General features: G+C 48.2%; 1 protein-coding gene across 1 annotated transcript in view; it reads right to left on the bottom strand.

The window, feature by feature from the left end:
- Positions 1 to 18,559, bottom strand: part of CUNH16orf96 (chromosome unknown C16orf96 homolog) — a 29,878-nt gene extending 11,319 nt beyond the window's left edge. Inside the window, exons 1-8 of the mRNA XM_052758272.1 lie at positions 17,323 to 18,559; positions 6,757 to 6,861; positions 4,535 to 4,615; positions 4,274 to 4,360; positions 2,741 to 4,226; positions 2,115 to 2,200; positions 1,717 to 1,827; positions 481 to 555 (exon numbers count right to left, since the gene is read on the bottom strand). Of these exons, the coding sequence (XP_052614232.1) occupies positions 481 to 555; positions 1,717 to 1,827; positions 2,115 to 2,200; positions 2,741 to 4,226; positions 4,274 to 4,360; positions 4,535 to 4,615; positions 6,757 to 6,861; positions 17,323 to 17,742 (2,451 nt within the window). The 5' untranslated portion in view covers positions 17,743 to 18,559. The remainder of the gene's footprint in view (positions 1 to 480; positions 556 to 1,716; positions 1,828 to 2,114; positions 2,201 to 2,740; positions 4,227 to 4,273; positions 4,361 to 4,534; positions 4,616 to 6,756; positions 6,862 to 17,322) is intronic.
- Positions 18,560 to 18,795: the final 236 nt, after the last annotated feature.

Raw genomic sequence — 18,795 nt, 5'->3', positions numbered from 1 at the left:
ATAGTTCATGCAGTGCTGGGGATTGAAACCAGGGCTTTTTGAATGCTAGGAAGGCACTTGACCAACTGAGCTACATCCATTCCCCAGCCTGATGCCTGATTTTTTGGTCTTATTTTGTTTTTTGAGACAGGATCTCACTAGGTAGCCCTGGCTGTCCTGGAACTCTCTCTAAAGGTCAGGCTGGCTTTGAACTCAAAGATCCACCTGCTTCTGCCTCCCAAGTGCTGAGTGCTGGGATTAAAGGCATGTGCCCTCACCACCCAGCTCTGATTTTTTAAATAATAAATAGTGTCACTAATCTCCAGTCATGGGAAAGAGGAGTGGGTAGGTAACTTCTGAGGCCTCCCAGAATTCCTGAATGAATAGAGGCAGAGGGAATACTAGCTGCTGTCTTTGCCTGGGTAATTCTGATCCTGATTGGCAAATCAGAGGCACAGGATTGACAGGGAGTGGGAGGCAGGGGACCCTCTGCTTACTCACTTCTTTCAGCTCCTGATCCATTATGGTTTTATCTGCTTTAATCAGATCCAGCCTTTGGATTTCATCCTTGAGGGTCTGAGAACAGAGCATAGACAGCCTTTATTGTGGCCTTGAGGGTAAAATCTGCTTTGTGCCTCCAACTCTGCCATATACTAGCAAGGGAACTGGAGCCAGACGAGTAAGAAGCAGGTGGTTGGGTTAGAGGTCATGCTCACAGGCAACTGGGACAGAAGAGAAGCCACATGAGACTAGGGACAAACTAACCCTTGGCGGTGGTGTCACCAGAGGCCATCCCAAGGCAGCACAAACTGGTGCTGGCCATTCAGTTTCCTAGATGTTTCAGGCCAGTTCACCTCATCTAACCTACAGTGGGGTCTGAGTGTACTCTGATATCAGCAGGCCGTACACTGTGCTCAAGAATTAGAGGGAAACCCTTAATTCCTATCATATAATTTCATGAAATCCCCTATTAGAGCTGGCCTGTCTCCACCTAATAAATACCTCCCATGCCAGGCGATGGTGGTGCACATCTTTAATCCTAGCACTCAGGAGGCAGAGGCAGGAGGATCTCTGTGAGTTCAAGGCTAGCCTGGGCTACAGAGCAGGTTCCAGGACAGACACAGCTGTTACACAGAGAAACCTTTTATGCGTGGGGGATTTTAAAAAAAGATTCACGTGTGTGATGTTTTACTTGCATGTTTGTGTGGGCACCACATATATGCCTGGTGCTCATGGAATCCAGAAGAGGGCATTGAATGCCCTGGAACTGGAATTACAGATAATTTTAAGCTGCCACGTGGGGGCTGGGAATGAAACCCAGGTCTTCTGCAAAAGCAGCCAGTGCTCTTAACTGCTGAACCATCTCTCCAGCCCCTGGGATTTACTTTTTTATTTTATTTATTTATTTATTTATTTATTTATTTATTTAGTTAGTTAGTTAGTTAGTTAGTTAGTTAGTTTCTTGAGACAGGGTTTCTCTGTGTAGCCCTGGCTGTCCTGGAACTCACTCTATAGACCAGCTGTCCTCGGGATCTGCCTGCCTCTGCCTCCCTAGTGCTAGGATTAAAGGCGTGCACCACCACCACTGCCCGGCTAATTGAAGTGTAATTTATGCAGAATAAAATGTCATCTGTTTCCCTTCATTTAGTGGACCCTTCTATAAACACTTTGGGGAGGGTCTCACGGTCCCAAGGGGAATTCTCCTGTGCCTCCCTCTTGGTCCTCCGACCTCCGGACCTTGAAGTCATCCATGCGAATCTGGAGCTTTTCCACTATCCTGTCCAGCACCACGTAGTTACTCTTCATTTTATCTATCTGGTGGCCCCAAACTCTCTCAAGTTCTTCTTCCTAAATGGGAGAGACAATGACATCTAAGGCCTCTCTTTCTGATGTTGCCAAAATGGAACGGGCCCTGAGATCAAGAAGACATGCCAGATCTGCGCACACCAGTCTGGCTTCTGAAAGCACATGAACTACTTACTGACAGGGACAACATGGACTCTGCATGGATGCAGCTGATAGACCACCCGACTCACTTCCACAGAGCGTGGTTGGGAGGGAGATAGTCAAGAGGCTGGTCTCTAGCTCAAGCCAAGCCCCCATCTTCTCAAAAGCTCCTCTGACATGACACGAACCTGTAGCCTGGCCTTCTGGAGGTTAAAAATCTTTTCCTCCAGGACATTCACTACGTTACCAAGCTTTCCAGAGCTTCCCATGTTAGCTGAAAGTGAAAAGAGGGAGTGACTGTTAGGAGGAATGATGGGGTATGATGGGAGAGCTCCCACGCTTGTGCCACGTCCCAAAGAAATAAAGTGAACCTGGGGGTGACTTGAAAAGGATGGTAGATGTTCTGATACAGTTTTTCAAAACTTCACAAAAGAACATATGAACCAGGCATGGTGGTGCACACCTTGAATCCCAGCACTTAGGAAACAGAGGCAGGTAGATCTCTGTGAGTTAGAAGCCAGCCTGATCTACATAATGAGTTCCAGGAAAGCCAGAGCTTTGTCTTAAAAAAAAAAAAAAAAAAAAGCTAAGTGTGGTGCTGTATACTTGTAATGATAGCACTCAGCAAATGGAGGCAGGGGGATCAAAAGTCCAAGATAAAAAGAATAAATTATTAAGAGGCTAGTGCTTAAGCCAAAGGAATGGACTTTGTTTGGTTAATGTTTGAATGCAGACCTCGTTGAGGAAGCCTAAGGAGCCAGACTACAGGGAGGACCTGAGCCTCTGCTGCCCTCCCATGGTTGGCCAGGCCTACCTAGGTAATTTAGGCGCTGGTTCAGGTTGGTTGACAGATAGGCAACCTCTTCTTTCAGGGAGTCATGTCTGACAGGAATCTGGGCTATATGGCTCATGGAGTACTGGACAGCCTTCTTCTTTTCTTCAGGACTCACAGCCTGCATGGCAGTCAACATGGCCTGGGACAGGACTGATTTGGTTCTGGTGGGTTGAACGGCTGGTGTGAACTCTTCAGGTAAGTCTTCCAGCTCATCATCACTGAAGGGAATGAAGCTGGTGGCCCCACGACTAAGTCCTGCACCCAGGGAATCTGCAAAGGCCCCTAAAGGCCCTGCCGCTGCCATGGTTGAGGCTAAAGAAGCCATTTTGGTTGCAGGAACATCTTTGACTGCCTTGGCAGCAACTTTGGCTGCCTGGGCAGCTGTGTTTGCTGCAGCTGCATAAGCTGCAGCAGTTGCTACAGCCACGGCAACAGCAGATTTCAGCTTCTTCAGATTTAATGATGCTGCTGGGGTCTTGTCCTTCCCGGCCCTGTCTTTGTGGACCATGTCCTTGGGAGCTCTGTCTTGGGGAGCCACATCTTTAGAGGCTCTGTGCTTGGGAGCTCTATCTTTGGGGGCTCTGCGCTGAGGCATCCTATCCTTGGGAATCCTATCCTGGGGAGCCCCTTCCTTGGGAATCTCATCCTGGGGAGCCCTTTCCTTGGGAATCCCATCCTGGGGAGCCTCTTCCTTGGGAATCCCATCCTGGAGAGCCTCTTCCTTGGGAATCCTATCCTGGGGAGCCTCTTCCTTGGGAATCCCAACCCGGGGAGCCTCTTCCTTGGGAATCCCATCCTGGGGAGCCTCTTCCATGGGAATCCCATCCTGGGGAGCCTCATCCTTAGGGATCTCTTCCTGAGACTCCTCAATGTACTCATATTGATAGTCAATTTCTTGAAGATCTGAAAGCCGGTGGGTTCCTGCTTTAGAACCTTGGTGTTGTGGCAGTGGCTGAGGCCATGATGATCCAACTTCCATGGCTGGGAAAGGAGCCCTGTACATCTGGCCTGGAGGGCCAAATGGACCTAGACTAGGCTGAAAGGTACCCATAGGCCAAGCATTAGCCCCAGGCCAGCCTCTTGGTGGTAAGGGCCATGCACCTGGGGCAGCCAGTCCAGGTCTAGACCAAGGGGCTGGGATGAAACCAGGCCTCCCACTAGGCCCTGGTACATTCCTAGGCCCAAATGCAGACCCAGTGACAAACTGAGACATGGAGGCCTGAGCCTGCTCTGGCCTCTGAGGGCCTCTAAACTCAAGGGCCTGAGCGAGCTCCTCCTCCTCAAGGGCTTTTGCAGCTTCAAAATGCACGACTGTCTGAAAAGGGATGGCACTCTGGAGGGGGTGGCCACCATCCTCAGACTGCCCCAAGACAGTCTCTGGAATAGAGGACAAGCTCTGCCATGCGTTGGACATATCCAGTTCCGGCTTAGAAGATGCCTGCAGGGGAGGGGCTGAGCTGACTGTCTGGTCTCAGGACACCTCTATTCCACTCCTCCTTCTCCTGTACTCACCTGAGTGAACATGGCCTCGTGGAGGCCACTCCAGAGCACCATGTCCTCAGACTGGGGCACAGAGCGAAGCCTGTCCTGGAGGGTAATCTGTACGGTGGGATGGAGAATGAGGGGGAGCCAGGGTAGGGCTGGGGGTGGGTGTCGACAGCACAGGTATGACTACCTGTTCTTGTTCTGAAACCCTTTCCAGACTATGCTGTTCTTCACACCCATTCCAGCTCCCACTGCCCAGGGCAAGAGACCAGAATCCCAGGATCTCACCACTTCCCGCTGCAGGGCACCCAACTTCCGGTTCTGTATTTTCAAGTCTTCACAAACAAGCTCCATTCTTTCTGGGTTTACCTGTCCAGGAAGCCCAATCTGAGGCTGGGGTACAGGTTCTGGTCCCAGCCTGGCTGCTTCTCAACATATTAGGTGACTGAGTTTGGAATGAAAGAATGGAATTTTCCAAGAAAGAAAAAGGGTTCCATAGATTAAAGAAAAAGTTTGGGAAGTGCCAGACTAAAAGCATTCAACAGTCTGTGAGCTTTTCAGAACATTGAATGGGTAGAACATTAAAAAATCTTATCTGGGCAGTGATGGCGCAGGCCTTTAATCCCAGCACTTGGGAGGCAGAGGCAGAGGCAGGAGGATCTCTGTGAGTTCGAGGCCAGCCTGGTCTACAGAGTGAGTTCCAGGACAGCCAGAGCTACACAGAGAAACCCTGTCTCAAGAAAAAACAAAAACAGCCGGGCAGTAGTGGCGCATACTTTTAATCCCAGCACTCGGGAGGCAGGGGCGGGTGAATCTCTGTGAGTTTGAGGCCAGCCTGGTCTACAGAGTGAGTTCCAGGACAGGCTCCAAAAGCTACACAGAGAAACCCTGTCTTGAACCCCCCACTCCAAAAAAAAAGAAAGAAAGAAAGAAAGAAAGAAAAACCAACCAACAACCACAAAAAAGAATCTTCATGTGGCAATGTAGCTCAGTTGGTAAAGTACTTGCTAAGCATATATGAGGCCCAAGGTTTATCCCCAGTGTTGCATAAAACCAGGAGTGATTATGCATGCTTGTAATCCTAGCACTGTGCTGTGGTGCAGGAAGGCTAAAAGACCTAAATCATTCTCTACTACCCATCGGACTGGAGGCCCGGCTGGGCTGTTAGAGACCTGTTACAGAGCAGATGAAAATGAAACAGAAAAACAAATCTGCAAGAGCTGGGCCAAGAAGGAATTGTTTCTCAGACAGACTTGCCCCCAGGTGTCCTTTCTAGTTGTACTGCCTGCTTTTGTGTGTCAACTTGACACAAACTGGAGTCGTCAGAGGAAGAAGCCTCAGCTGAGAAAATGCCTCCTTCAGATCCCACTGTAAGACCTTTTCTCATTTAGTGATCAATGGGAAGGGCCCAGCCCATGGTAAGTGGTGCCATCCCTGGGCTTCTGGTCCTGGGTTCTATAAGGAGATGGGCTGAGCAAGCCATGAGAAGTGATTCAGTAAGTAGTACCCCTCCATGGCATCAGCTCCTGCCTCCAAGATCCTGCCCTGTTTGAGCTCCTGTCCTGACTTCCTTCAGTGCTGAACAGCAATGCTGAAATGCAAGCCTAATAAATAATAAACCCTTTCCTTCCCAACTTGCTTTTTGGTCATGGTGTTTGGTCACAGCAATAGAAATCTTAACTAAGACACTACCATTTCAAGGTCCTGCTTCCTGACCCAGCCCCAGATCATTCTGACACTCAAATGCCACATTAAACCACACTGTTTGGGGTAAAATGACTCAACCTCAGCTGCTTTGCTGGCCTGGAGGTGAACACCTGGCTCCTGACTCCAGCTCGATTGCATCAGCTGTGGCCTGGAGGCTGCTGCCTCTTGCTCCAGGGATTCTGTGCCGTTCCATGGTTGGCTAGGCTGTGTTCAGGCTGATGACTTGGAGTTACAGAAAGAGTTTATGTGTCTGTGCTCAGTTTTTCCTGCTTTTTAGTGTGGTTAATGCTTCCAATGAGAGGAGAGCTGGTGACACTGGATTCTGGAGTTGCCAACTCTTGGGACAGCTCTAAACCTCCCAGCACATACATAGTGGCTCACAACCATCTGTATCTCCAGGTCTAGGGGATCTGACACCTTCTTCTGGTCCCTGCAGGCACCAGACATGCATGCAGTGCACAGACAAGCAGGTAGGCAAAACACCCATACATATAAATTAAAAAACAAAGCATATGTGAAACAATTTAGAAAGTAAAACAATAAATTCTATTATTTATCCTAAGTCAAGATGAACTGGGTCTCTGTTACTGATAACTGATGCTTAAGGAAGGAGAGTGAGGAATGTAGGGGGACCACAGAAAGTTCAGGGGGACAGGACAAATGGCTAGGGTGGGTTAAACCCCCTCTCTTCCCTTTATGGTCACATTCTCTAAGAACAGGCCTTCTAGAATTTTCCTTACTGCCCTAGCCCCTAGAGGTCTAACCAGCATGGCAACAAAGGGTAAGGGTCGAGAGATGGCTACCTTTCCAAATATATACTTCATCAGGTCCATGTCCTTCTGGAGGGTTTCAACAGTGTTCTTGAGTGCATGAAGGTCAGTGAGCAAGTCCTGCAAAGTCTTCATAAACTGCACAGAGAGAAAAGGGGAACCCTGGAATCAGGTGTGACAGGACTCAGTCAGACCAGAAGCTCTTGGTGACAGCCATCTATGGGATCCTCTTGGTTCTCGGGAGGCTTAAGATGGATGTACCCACAAACCAGTGTGTGTGTGTATGTGTGTGTGTGTGTGTGTGTGTGTGTGTGTGTGTGTGTGTGTGTGTGTGTGATGGATATTGGCCATGATGGTCTTGAGAGAAACAGCACAAGCAGCCCCCATGTGGGAGCCCTTGGAGGATCAGAAGCAGGGGAGATGGGACTAGATTTCCATATTTACTTATTTTAATTAAAAATTACCTATTGACTGTTTGACTGGCTTTTAGAGGCACAGTCTCTGTATACCCCAGGCAGGCCTGGAACTTACTATGCAGCCCACACCAACCTACAATTCTCCTGCCTCTGCCTCCCAAGTCCTGTGAATTCACATTTTTCAAAGATCTCTCTGACAACATGTACAGACTGACTCTGGTTGGTGACAGAGGAAGTTGGGGACTAGCAAGGTAACCTCTGTGATGGAACTCATGTTTGCACTGGTGGGATCGTGGTTCAGCTCACGATGATTGGGACTTTTTAGGTATTGATTCATTTGCCCACTATAAAATGGTTGTGAAGGGAAAGTGGTTATGTGTATAGATGCCTCAATATATAACTAACATTCAGCAAACAGCAAAATGGCACAAGCCAGTGCCTACAGTTATATGCAGGGCAATTGTATGGAACTTTCCATTAAAAGGTGGAGAGTGAGCCAGGCGGTGGTGGCACACACCTTAATCTCGGCATTCAGGAGAAAGAGGCAGGTGGATCTCTGTGAGACCAGCCTGGTCTACAGAATTCTGGGACAGTCAGGGTAACATAGAGAAAGCCTGTTTGGAGGGGAAAAAGAAAGAAAGAAGGAAGGAAGGAAGGAAGGAAGGAAGATCCAGCTACATGCTGTCTAAAGCACACTTTTTATTGTGTGTGTGTTCATGTATGCAGGTGCATCTCTGTGTGTAGCCCAGTGGTCGCCCTGGGTGTTGTTCCTCAGGTACCATCCACCTTATTTTTTGAACTGGGGCTCCTTGATGAGTCTAGGTTGACTGGCCAGCAGGTCCTCCCGACTCTGCATCCGGCACTGGGATTCCAGACACAAAACGTCATGTCTTTCTCTTCCTGTGCTTCTTTCTTTCAGCCAAGAGCACTGCCTTTCTTTCTCCCTACCCCCACTTTCTTTCTTTGAGATACAGTCTTGTTATGTAGTCCAGGCTGGCCTGAAACTTGAAGTCCTTTACCTCAGCCTCAGGAATGCTAAATTTCCAGGCGTGAGACATATTTCAAACTCAAAGTCATAAATAAGTTGAAAGTAAAAGAACAGAAAAAGGCCGGGCGGTGGTGGCGCACGCCTTTAATCCCAGCACTCGGGAGGCAGAGCCAGGAGGATCTCTGTGAGTTCGAGGCCAGCCTGGACTACCAAGTGAGTTCCAGGAAAGGCGCAAAGCTACACAGAGAAACCCTGTCTCGAAAAACAAAACAAAACAAAACAAAAAAAAGAACAGAAAAAGATACTCTCTGAAAGCAGTAACCTAGAGAAGTCTACAGGGGTGTGCCAACACCAGACACGTCGGCACTTACCGGCTGCGGGAGCAGCATTCACAGAGGCATTTATCGTGACTGACGTGACTACATCCCTAAACAAGTATCTCAGTGCAGTGGCTTAACCTTCTGTCTTAAGACACTGAGACAGCTGGTAGTGATGACCATAATCCTCAAAATCAGGAGGGAGAGGAAGAAGAATCAGGAGAAAAAGGTCATCCTCAGCTACATAACAAGTTTGAGACCAGCCTGGGCTACACAAGACTGTCTCAAAATTAGCTAGCTGCTGGTCATGGTGGTGCATACATAGAAAGACCCTGTCTCAGTAAACAAACAGCCAGGCGGTGGTGATGCACACCTTTAATCCCAGTGCTCAGGAGGCAGAGGCAGGTGGATCTCTGTGAATTCGAGGCCAGCCTGGTCTACAGAGCGAGCATTTGCATGTGACATTATCTTCCACTTAGAAAGTGCTAAGGTGGAGCTGGAGAATACTTCAGTGCTTAAGAGTACTTGTTGCTCTTGCAGAGAACCTGGGTTCAGTTCCCTGAACCCATATGGTGATTCACAACCATCCTTAACTCCACTTCCAGGGGACACACTCTTCTGACCTCTACTGGTACCATACAAGTCTGTGGTAGGATTAAAGGGTGAGTCACCATGCTCAGCTCAGCCAAAACAATTTTAAAGAGCACATAGGAGATCTTGTACTTCAGATTTCAAACATTACTGTAAGACGAAAGACATTACTGTATGTGGTGCTGGGATCACAGCTTGGATTCAGAGCACAGTACCCTGGCTTCTATCCCCAATACGGCAAAAAAAAAAAAAAAAAAAAAAAAAAAGAAAAGAAAGAAAAAAATGTGGTATTGGCATAAGGACAGATGTACAGATCAATGGAGCAATATTGACAGCCTAGAAATAAACTGACAAGTTTACATACTAATTAGTAAAAATTTATTGATTTTATGTGTATGAATCTTTTGCCTGTATTTATGTCTGTGTACCACATGTGCACCCCACAAAGGCCAGAAGAGAGCATCAGCTCCCCTAGGACTAGAGTTACATACAAATCATGTGGGTGCTGGAATTGAGCCTGGGTCCTTTGGAATAGCAGCCAGTACTCTTAATTTTTAACCCTTGACCAAATTTTTTTAAAAGATTTATTTATTTATTTATTATGTATACACTGTTCTGCTTGCATGTGTCCCTGCAGGCCAGAAGAGGGCACCAGATCTCATTACAGATGGTTGGTTGTGAGCCACCATGTGGTTGCTGGGAACTGAACTCAGGACCTCTGGAAGAACAGTCAGTGCTCTTAACCTCTGAGCCATCTCTCCAGCCCTTTTTTTCGTGGGGGGGGGGGATGGCGTTTCAAGACAGGGTTTCTCTGTGTAGTTTTGGTGCCTGTCCTGGATCTTGCTCTGTAGACCAGGCTGACCTTGAACTCACAGAGATCTGCCTGGCTCTGTGTCCTGAGTGCTGGAATTAAAGGCATGCGCCACTGTCACCCATCTCCCTTGACGAATTTTTAACACAAGCACCAAGATGATTCAGTGAGGGAAACGATCATTTGTTTAACAAATGGTGCCAGAATAATGACATGTAAAAGTTGTCTCGTATGGTGGCTTGTGTCTGGAGTCCCTGCTACTTGGGAGACAGAGCCTAGGAGTTTGAAGCCAGGTCTTTAAAAAAAAAAAAAGTGGGAGTGGGGTGTGCTAGAGAGATAACTCAGTAGTTAAGGGTACTTGTTACTTTCTAGAGGAACTGAGTTCAGTTCCCAGCACCCAAGTAACTCCAGAGGCTCTAACGCCCTCTTCTGGCCTCCAAGGGCAAATGCACTCATTTGCGCATACTCACACACAGACACAAATACATACAACATAATTACAAACAAAAATAAAAATTTTTTGGAGATAGAGTCTTTCTATGTGGCCCTAGTTGTCCTGGAACTCAATATGTAGACCAGGCTGGCCTCAAACTCACAGAGATCTGCCTGCCTCTGCAGCTGAGTATTGGGATTAGAGGTATGTACCACACCTGGCTAAAAATAACTCTTTTTAAAGAACCTGCAGAAACTTGTTCATCAATGTTCATAACAGCACTAGCCATACTAGCCTGAAATGATACAAACCCAAATGTCCATCAGCTGATAAATCAAATGTAGCATATGCATAGAAACACAATATTACTTGGCCATAAAATAACAAGGTACTGGTAAGTGATTTGGCATAGAGATTAACCTGTGAAACCTTGCAATAAAATGAAATGCTGGAAGCCCAAGGAGGTAGGAGTGGGGAGTGACTGCTAATCATTAAGGAATTTCTTCTGGGGCTCTTGATAATGTCCTAAAATTAGATTGCAAGAGTCACACAATTCTGTGAATGCACTACAGCAAATCAATATTGGAATACTGGAGCTTGCATTCCCTGTCACCACAAATGCCAATGAGCGGAGACAAGAATTGAATCTGGGAGTTGTGCTTTGTTTGGAGAGCAGGTGATCCGAGAAAACAGTGATTTACCGTCCTAAAAAGGCTGCCTCTCACCTGGCTCCAGCCAGTAGGCCGCAGGAGGAGGACCTCTGGTCAGGTCGTCAGAACTGTGATGCTTGTGTCTCTGCTGTTACCATTCCTTGAACTCTCATTTTCTGGAAACTGAGTCTAGTCCTTGTCTGCTAGTGTCAACCCTGTGTTCTTCCAGGCCCCACCTAGACCGGAGAGCTAACTCAGGACAAGCAAGCCAGTAACTGTGTGTATGCTAAGCTCTTCACAGCATGTTTGCGGATGCCATCCTAGAAGATGGAATACAAAAATGCCCTATATGCCCCACACCCACTCATAGCCGAACTACATACACTTCAATACATGAATTCTCTAGTTATGTGAAATACTTTAACAAAGTAGTAAAATTCTGGCATTATTATTTTTGTTTTGATGACAGGGTCTCACTATTTAGCTCTGGCTGTCCTGGAACCTGCTCTATAGACCAGGCTGGCCTTGAACTCACAGAGATCCACCTGCCTCTGCCTCCCAAGTGTTAGGATCAAAGGCGTGCACCACCATACCCAGCAATTTTTTTCCAACATTTTTATTTTAGAAACATCACAACATACTCTATCATATTGTTACTGCTAGCCTGGAGGTGGTAGTGCACACCTTTAATCCCAGCACTCAGGAGGCAGAGGCAGGTTGATCTTTGTGAGTTTGAGGCCAGTCTGGTCTATGGAGAGAGTTCCAGAAAAGCCAGGACTACACAGACAGACCCTGTCTTGAAAAACCAAAGAGTCACCGCTAGCTAACTCTGTTGAAAGTGACAATGATATGATTGGATGGGTTTTTAAGTCTTCGTCTACTGTGGTGGGAAAGTATTCTTCTGAAAGACCTGTGTGTGACATGTAGGACCCACTGTCCATTGGTGATTCCTCTCCTCTGTCTCCCTTCAGGGACCAAACACCTCGAGCAGGAATAACTTCCCTCCACAAACACAACTAAGTGCTAGGTAGGGCCACACCTGAAATCCCAGCACCGGGAGGCAGGGGGATCAGGAAGTCAACATCATCCTCCACTACACAGTAAGTCTGCGGCAGCCTTGGCTGTATGAGACCTCATCTCAAAAACAAACAATAAGCACAAAAAAAGATATCTGGAAAGATGGACGAATCTTTGGGCTGCCCCGTAAGTGAAGGCAGCAGGGTAAAGTAGGGCTCTGTTCAGGGACCCAGCTGCTGCCTCATGTGCCTGGGATGTGCCCTGATCTAGGAGAACAGGGGCCTTAGGGGAAGGGCCAATGTCTTCCTCTGCCCAAAGCACTCAGGCCGCAGACTGGACTAGGATGGAGCTGAGCTCACAGCGAGGCAAGTCCAGAAGCTAACCAGCCTACAGCAGACAGAGAAGCTGGGCTTGTCCAGACTGTGACTGCTCCCTCTCCCTTCAAGAGGGACACCAAGGGCCAATCAGCCACACAGGCTGACACAGCCATATCCAGAGCTGTGAAAAATGGGAATGACATCCCCTCCAAAGGAAACTGAAGAACGAAGAGTACTTTGCAATACTGTGGGAAGGGTGATAACAGAGTCCAAAGTGTTTGTTACTGTTTCCACAGCAGCTCTGACCCTTTCTCTAAAACCAACACCTGTAAGCATCGTTACACAACCCAAATCAAAGTTAATCGTAATGTTGTAAAGTCTTTTTTTTTTTTTTTTTTTTTGGTTGTTCGAGACAGGGTTTCTCTGCTGTTCTGGAACTCACTTTGTAGATCAGGCTGGTCTTGAACTCAGAGATCCGCCTGCCTCTGCCTCACAAGTGCTGAGATTAAAGGCATGAGCCACCACAACTTTAATCCCAGCTGGAACAATCTTAATAACAAAGAGCTAATGTCATTCTTAATTTTCTCCTATGAAGCCAGGTGCCAGAGTCATTCATTAAGAAAAACCAAGGTTTCAATCAGACAGGGACCAACAAAGGCAGCTTTCGGGGAGATGAGGAGTCTGGCGGAGATGGGGGTGGGGTGGAGGGGTGGGAGAGGCCTGCAATTTGGGGAAAGCCTGCTAGAGGGCGCTGGTGCACAGGTACGGGGGGGGGGGGGGGCCGGGGTGTAAGGGCTGCGGCTGGCTGCACTGGTGACAGACTGGGTTACAATCTGGAAAGGCTGGCTGAGGCTTTCTTCTTTCTTCTCCCTTTCTCTCCCTCCCTCCCCTTCTCCCTTCATCTTTCCTTTCCTTCCTCCCCCTCTTCCTGAGAAAAGCGTCTGGGTATCTAGCTACAGCTGGCCTGGAACCTGATATGTAGACCAAACTGACCTTGAGGTAATCCTGCCTCTCCAGTTCTCCGGTTACAGGCTTGTTACTCACACCCAGCCCGGAGCACAGGTTTCTTTTCTTTTCTTTTCTTTTCTTTTCTTTTCTTTTCTTTCTTTCTTTCTTTCTTTCTTTCTTTCTTTCTTTCTTTCTTTCTTTCTTTCTTTCTTTCTTTCTTTCTCTCTCTCTCTCTCTCTCTCTCTCTCTCTCTCTCTCTCTCTCTCTCTCTCTCTCTCTCTCTCTTCAAGACAGGGTTTCTCTGTGTAGCCCTGGCTGCACTGGAACTCACTTTGTAGACCAGGCTGGCTTTGAACTCAGATCCGCCTGCCCCTGCCTCCCAGTGCTGGGATTAAAGGCGTGTGCCCCCCACAGCCGGGCAAGCCTAGGTTTTCTAATCCAACCGTTCTCACCTGTGCCAATGGGCACCTGCTGGTCCCTGGAAGTGTTTTCAGTTGCTATAAGCAGGTGGTACTCCTGGTGTCTGTGGCTATTACCCAGCATCCTCCAAAGCACAGGACAGCTCTAACCCACAAAGAATGATCCTACCCACAATGTCTATAGCACTGGGGTAGAGAAGCCCTACGATCTAAACCTGCTTAATAATGACTTGTTGTGGGACAAATGTGCTGACCTTGGACGCTCCAAGGCCTCTTGCCCACCATGGGGCAGAAGCCCCCAACCAGCCCAGAGAAAGGGTGTGGAAGGGTCCAATGGAGGCAGCCCTCAGCCTCTCTGTGATGTCTGGTCTGCCGTCCTCACTGCTGGTGCATGTACACGCTTAGCTTAGCAGCTTTCACTGCTGCTGCACCAGCTACCATGGCAACCTCTTTCAGTGGGTCATTAGGGTAACCCTGGGCAACTTCAATCGGGCTGGGACTAGGCAACCTGCTCTCACGGCTGGGACATCCTTATCAGTACAAACAGGCCTCTCAGGGTTTCAGTGCCAGGTAAGAACCTGTCCACGAGACCTCTCCAGAGCTGGGTAGGGTGATCTGCTCAGGCGCTTGAGAATTCTAGAAGTCTTTATTCACCAAGGCCAAAGGACCATGGAGGCAGGCTGTGGCTAGCACTTCCGACACCTGTGTCCACCCGTCCGTCCTGCCATAGGCCAGACCATGGGGACAGCCTTGTCTCCAGCAGTGCTGTCTTGAACCCTCACAAAGCCGATGCTGGCCCAGGCACACCTTGCTCTGTTCTGTTCCTGCACACATACATATCTCTTCCATCCTTTTGCATAGTTTGAGGACATTTTACTCCTCAGAAAGAAAATCCTTTCTCCGTTAGCAATCACTCTTCATGCCGCTTCTTCCTAGAAACCACAAATCTACTCTCGGGCTGCCTGGACTAGCCTCTTCTAGACACTTGATATAAATGGACTCTCGAAGCTTGGCTCTTCAGCCCCCTCCCTTCAGCAGGATGACTGACACGCTTCCATCTGGGCTCTATTGGCCGGATAGGGCTCCTGCTCCGTCCAGCACTCCACAGACCCAGGTCCCTGTGTTCCCACAGGGTCCCAGGACTTCCTGACTCACTGAGATTGTATCCACCAGTTTGCCTGTTCAGTCTAAATCTCTGGATGATAATAATGATGATAAGCATAGGCAGGGCGCCTACAAACTGGCATGTATGATTAATAGTCAGTGAGAAATCTTTTTGCTTTTTTTTTTTTTTGATGGGCACTCATGTGTCTCAGACTGACCCTGAACTATATTTATCAAGGATGACCTTGAACCCCAGATCCTCTTCCTGCACCACTCAAGGATGCTACCTCCATACCTGGTTTATTGGGTGCTGGGTTGGAACCCAGGCCTCATGCATGCTAGCCAGGTACTCTATCAACTGAGCTATATCGTCAGCCCCAGTTTATGTGAATTCCAACTACAATCCTGGGATGAGGAAACATCCATCCACAGTTATCAAGCCCCACCCTTTCCCACTAGCAAAAAAGGCTGGAATTATTGCACAGACCCATGCTGTCTGCCTGCTCACTCTGCCAGGTTTCCACTGGCTTCTCTGTTTTGACCTGTAATGACCTCATATGCTCAGTTAACCTGTGCCTCCTCTTTTCCATCTGAAAACTAGAGTTCATAGAGTTCAACAGAGCTTAAAGGTACACCAGAGGCAAAGTGTAAAGTTCATGTGGTACACAGGGAGCACTCAGTTCTCCCTGGACAGAGAGGACAGGGGAAGGGAGAATAAAGAAATGGGACTGACGTGAAGCCCCAAAAGTCAGGAGACAGGATCTTGAGATGGTAGGGCATGTTTCCTTAATCATCCCTGCAAACACGTGTGTTGAAGATGTCACTCCCACAGTACCTAGGTCAGCCCCAGCAGCCCCTCTGTGGTCCATGTCCAGTCTAGGCTCTCATCTGAGACTTGCTGGGTAAACTGGTGTAACTCTAATGACTCTGCCCACATTGGAGGTGAAAGAATCCTTCCTGCATCTAAACTCCTCTCAAACTGGTGACAATTCCTCACTTCTCTCTGGCATTGGGTTTTGCTAACCATCGGGGGCTCACAAACTGGTGGAGTGTGGACAGAGGTGTTCCCGGAACCCAGCGCCCAGTATGGCTTCACTCCCAGTCCTGACCTGGAGCCCTTGCATCTAGTCCTCGCAAACATCAGCCTTGCCCGGCTGGCGCACGCCTTTAATCCAGCACTCCAGAGGCACAGGCGGGCAGATCTCTGTGAGTTTGAGGCCCAGCCTGGTCTTCAGAGAAGTTCCAAGACAGTCAGGACTATTAAACAGAGAAACCCTGCCTCAAAAAACCAAAAAACTAAAAACAAAACACACTTTGTGTGTTTTATATGATGGCGTGTAAGTGTCGGTACACATGTGTTGTGCATACAGTGGTCAAAGGTCAACCTCAGGTGTTACCTCTTCCACCACCCGGTTTGAGGCAGAGTCTCACTGCTGCTCTGTATGACAGGATAGCTGGCCCTTGAGTTCTGAAAATTTTCCTGTCTCTAAGCCCCATCTCACTGTAATTGAATTGGAATTGGGCCTAGAAAGATGTCTCAGCAATTAAGAGCTTTTACTATTCTTTTTTTTTTTTTTTTTTTTGGTTTTTCGAGACAGGTTTCTCTGTGTAGCTTTGCACCTTTCCTGGGACTCACTTGGTAGCCCAGGCTGGCCTCGAACTCACAGAGATCCGCCTGGCTCTGCCTCCCGAGTGCTGGGATTAAAGGTGTGCGCCACCACCGCCCGGCTTGCTTTTACTATTCTTAAAGAGGTCCTAAGTTCAGTTCCCAGCACCCATGTTGGGTGGTTCATAACCAGCCATAATTCCAGCTCTAGGGGGATCTGACACCTTCTTCTCTCCTCCAAGGGTACCTTCGCACATGTGTATACAAACAAACACCCAGTCAGTGTCACACACACACACACACACACACACACACACACACACACACACACACACGCACACGCATTCGAGACAGAGACAGACAGAAGGAGGGAGAGGGAGAATTTAAAAAGAAACCTGGCATTATAGCAACAGACTACTCTGTCTTTTAAATGGTTCAGGGGATCTGAACTCATCCTCATGTTTATAGAGCAAACATTACCCCCTGAGCCATCTCCACAATCCAAATCAGCTAATTTCAATAAACAATTCACTACAGAGAAACCCTGTCTCAAAAAAAAACAAAAAACAAAACAAAAACAAAATAAATAAACAATTCAGTGGTACTGACTCCATGAACAAAAAAAGTTCAACATCCATCACTCTGATGGAGTTTCAAACATCTCCATCGCTCCAAAATGCAATCCCATATCCACCAAGTTACCATGCCCTGTGGCTCCTGGAAACTGCCAGTCAGCCTTCTGGGTATGTGCACTGCCTAGTCTGGGTATTTCACAACAGTGGAATCCTGTATTATGTTGTCCGTTGTGTATGACTTCTTTCCTCGGTATGCAACTAAGGATCTTGGCTTTTGACTGACTCCAAGCTTTCACCTATTCTCACGCCATAAGTGGACCTGTCCCATCACTAGGGAAGAGAGGGAGGGGACAAGATGTCTAGGAGGAGAGGTTGGGTCTAGAGCGCTTCTCCAGGGCGGAGTTTACCTTTGCTAAGGCTTCCTCATTGCCCTCCACTCTCTTCAGGATCTTGATCATATTCCACATTTCCTCAGCGGGCCGCTTGGCCCCTTCGCTGGCCTCTAGCAGCTGCGTAGTAGAGGGCATGGACTTTATCACAGACACCTGACTCTCTAACTTGTTGAGACGTTCTACCACATTGTCGAAGACGTTGCTGAGCCTCTTCATGGGGTTGACGATGGGCTGAGCTTCTCCTTCTCTGGGCATGAGCACCACCTGTGAGGTCTGAAGGAAATCTTCTTCCCCTGAAAGAACTTTCTTGAGCCCAGCGATTTGGATGTGATCCAGGATGCCCTGGATCAGGAGATGAAGGGCCTTGAAGTTCACCACCCCACAGTGTGGTATGGCTATGTTGGCCAGCTCTGCGAACGTGACCGAGAAGCTCATCCTGCCAAAGGATGGGTTGATGTGGCAAGGCCTCTGGATGTCCTTGGGAACAAGTGGTGACTTTCAATGATCTGAACTGCTGCACAGACAGGTCCCAAGAGGCTCAGGGCGGCAAGTCATAACGGTCAGCAAGGAATGGCCTCTGTCCTTGTCAGAGCTCAGATCAGAGTCTCTGGTTGCTAGGACACCAGAGAACGTGGCGGAGTGATGGGGTGGGTGCTCATAGGTGAGCCTCACCCAGAGGTGTTCAACTAGTATTTGACGATGCTTCAGGAGGGAATGGCAGCCTTTCATTCAAGCCCTCTGATTATATAAGGCTTATGACTCTAAGTGGCACACAGGGAGGTAATGGAGAGGCAGCTCACTCCTTGGAAGTCTCTGGAATCAGTACAGAATACAGTTTTCATGGAGTCATAAAGGCCCGGGTTTTAAGAAAAGAGAATGAGAAAAGAGCCTGAAGAATGAAGCGGGTTTCTGGATGTGGCCAAAGACACCTCCACCTCACCCTAACAGCACCACTCAGGCACTTATTCCTGGAGAGAGAAGGCAAGGAGGTGAGGTCATGTTATGTCCAAGTGTTGTATGTTCCAGTAACCCAGGTGATAATGCCTCTTGAGTGTTGGGATCCTAGGCACGTGTAACATGCTAGATTTCATTGCCAGACGTGGTAGTGTGCACTTTTAGTTCTAGCACTCATGAGGCAGAGGCAGGAGGATCTCTGAGTTTGAGGCCAGCCTGGTCTACAGAGTAAGTTTTAGGACTGCCAGGGCTACGCAGACACAGAGAAACACCGTCTTTAAAAAGAAAGAAAAAGATGCTGAACGGAGAGGTGGGGTTACTGGGCACAACTGGACAAAGGGGGGGGGCGATCGCATAGAGATAAACAAGGAGGTGGGTTTATGCTGTACAGATGAAGCAATGAGGCAGGTGAGCCAATCTTCAGAGAGGTAGTCTCAGCAGCGGAGCATCTTCAGGCCATAAATACCCTGCAAGAGAAAGCTCTGAGGGCTTTCCTCCACACATGGACCGGAAGAGAAGACTTGGCCATCCCTC

Source organism: Peromyscus californicus, unplaced genomic scaffold (assembly GCF_007827085.1).
Source record: "Peromyscus californicus insignis strain IS unplaced genomic scaffold, ASM782708v3 Scaffold_3__1_contigs__length_106647218, whole genome shotgun sequence".
NCBI lineage: Eukaryota > Metazoa > Chordata > Mammalia > Rodentia > Cricetidae > Peromyscus > Peromyscus californicus.
This window is presented reverse-complemented; position numbering and strand designations above follow the sequence as displayed.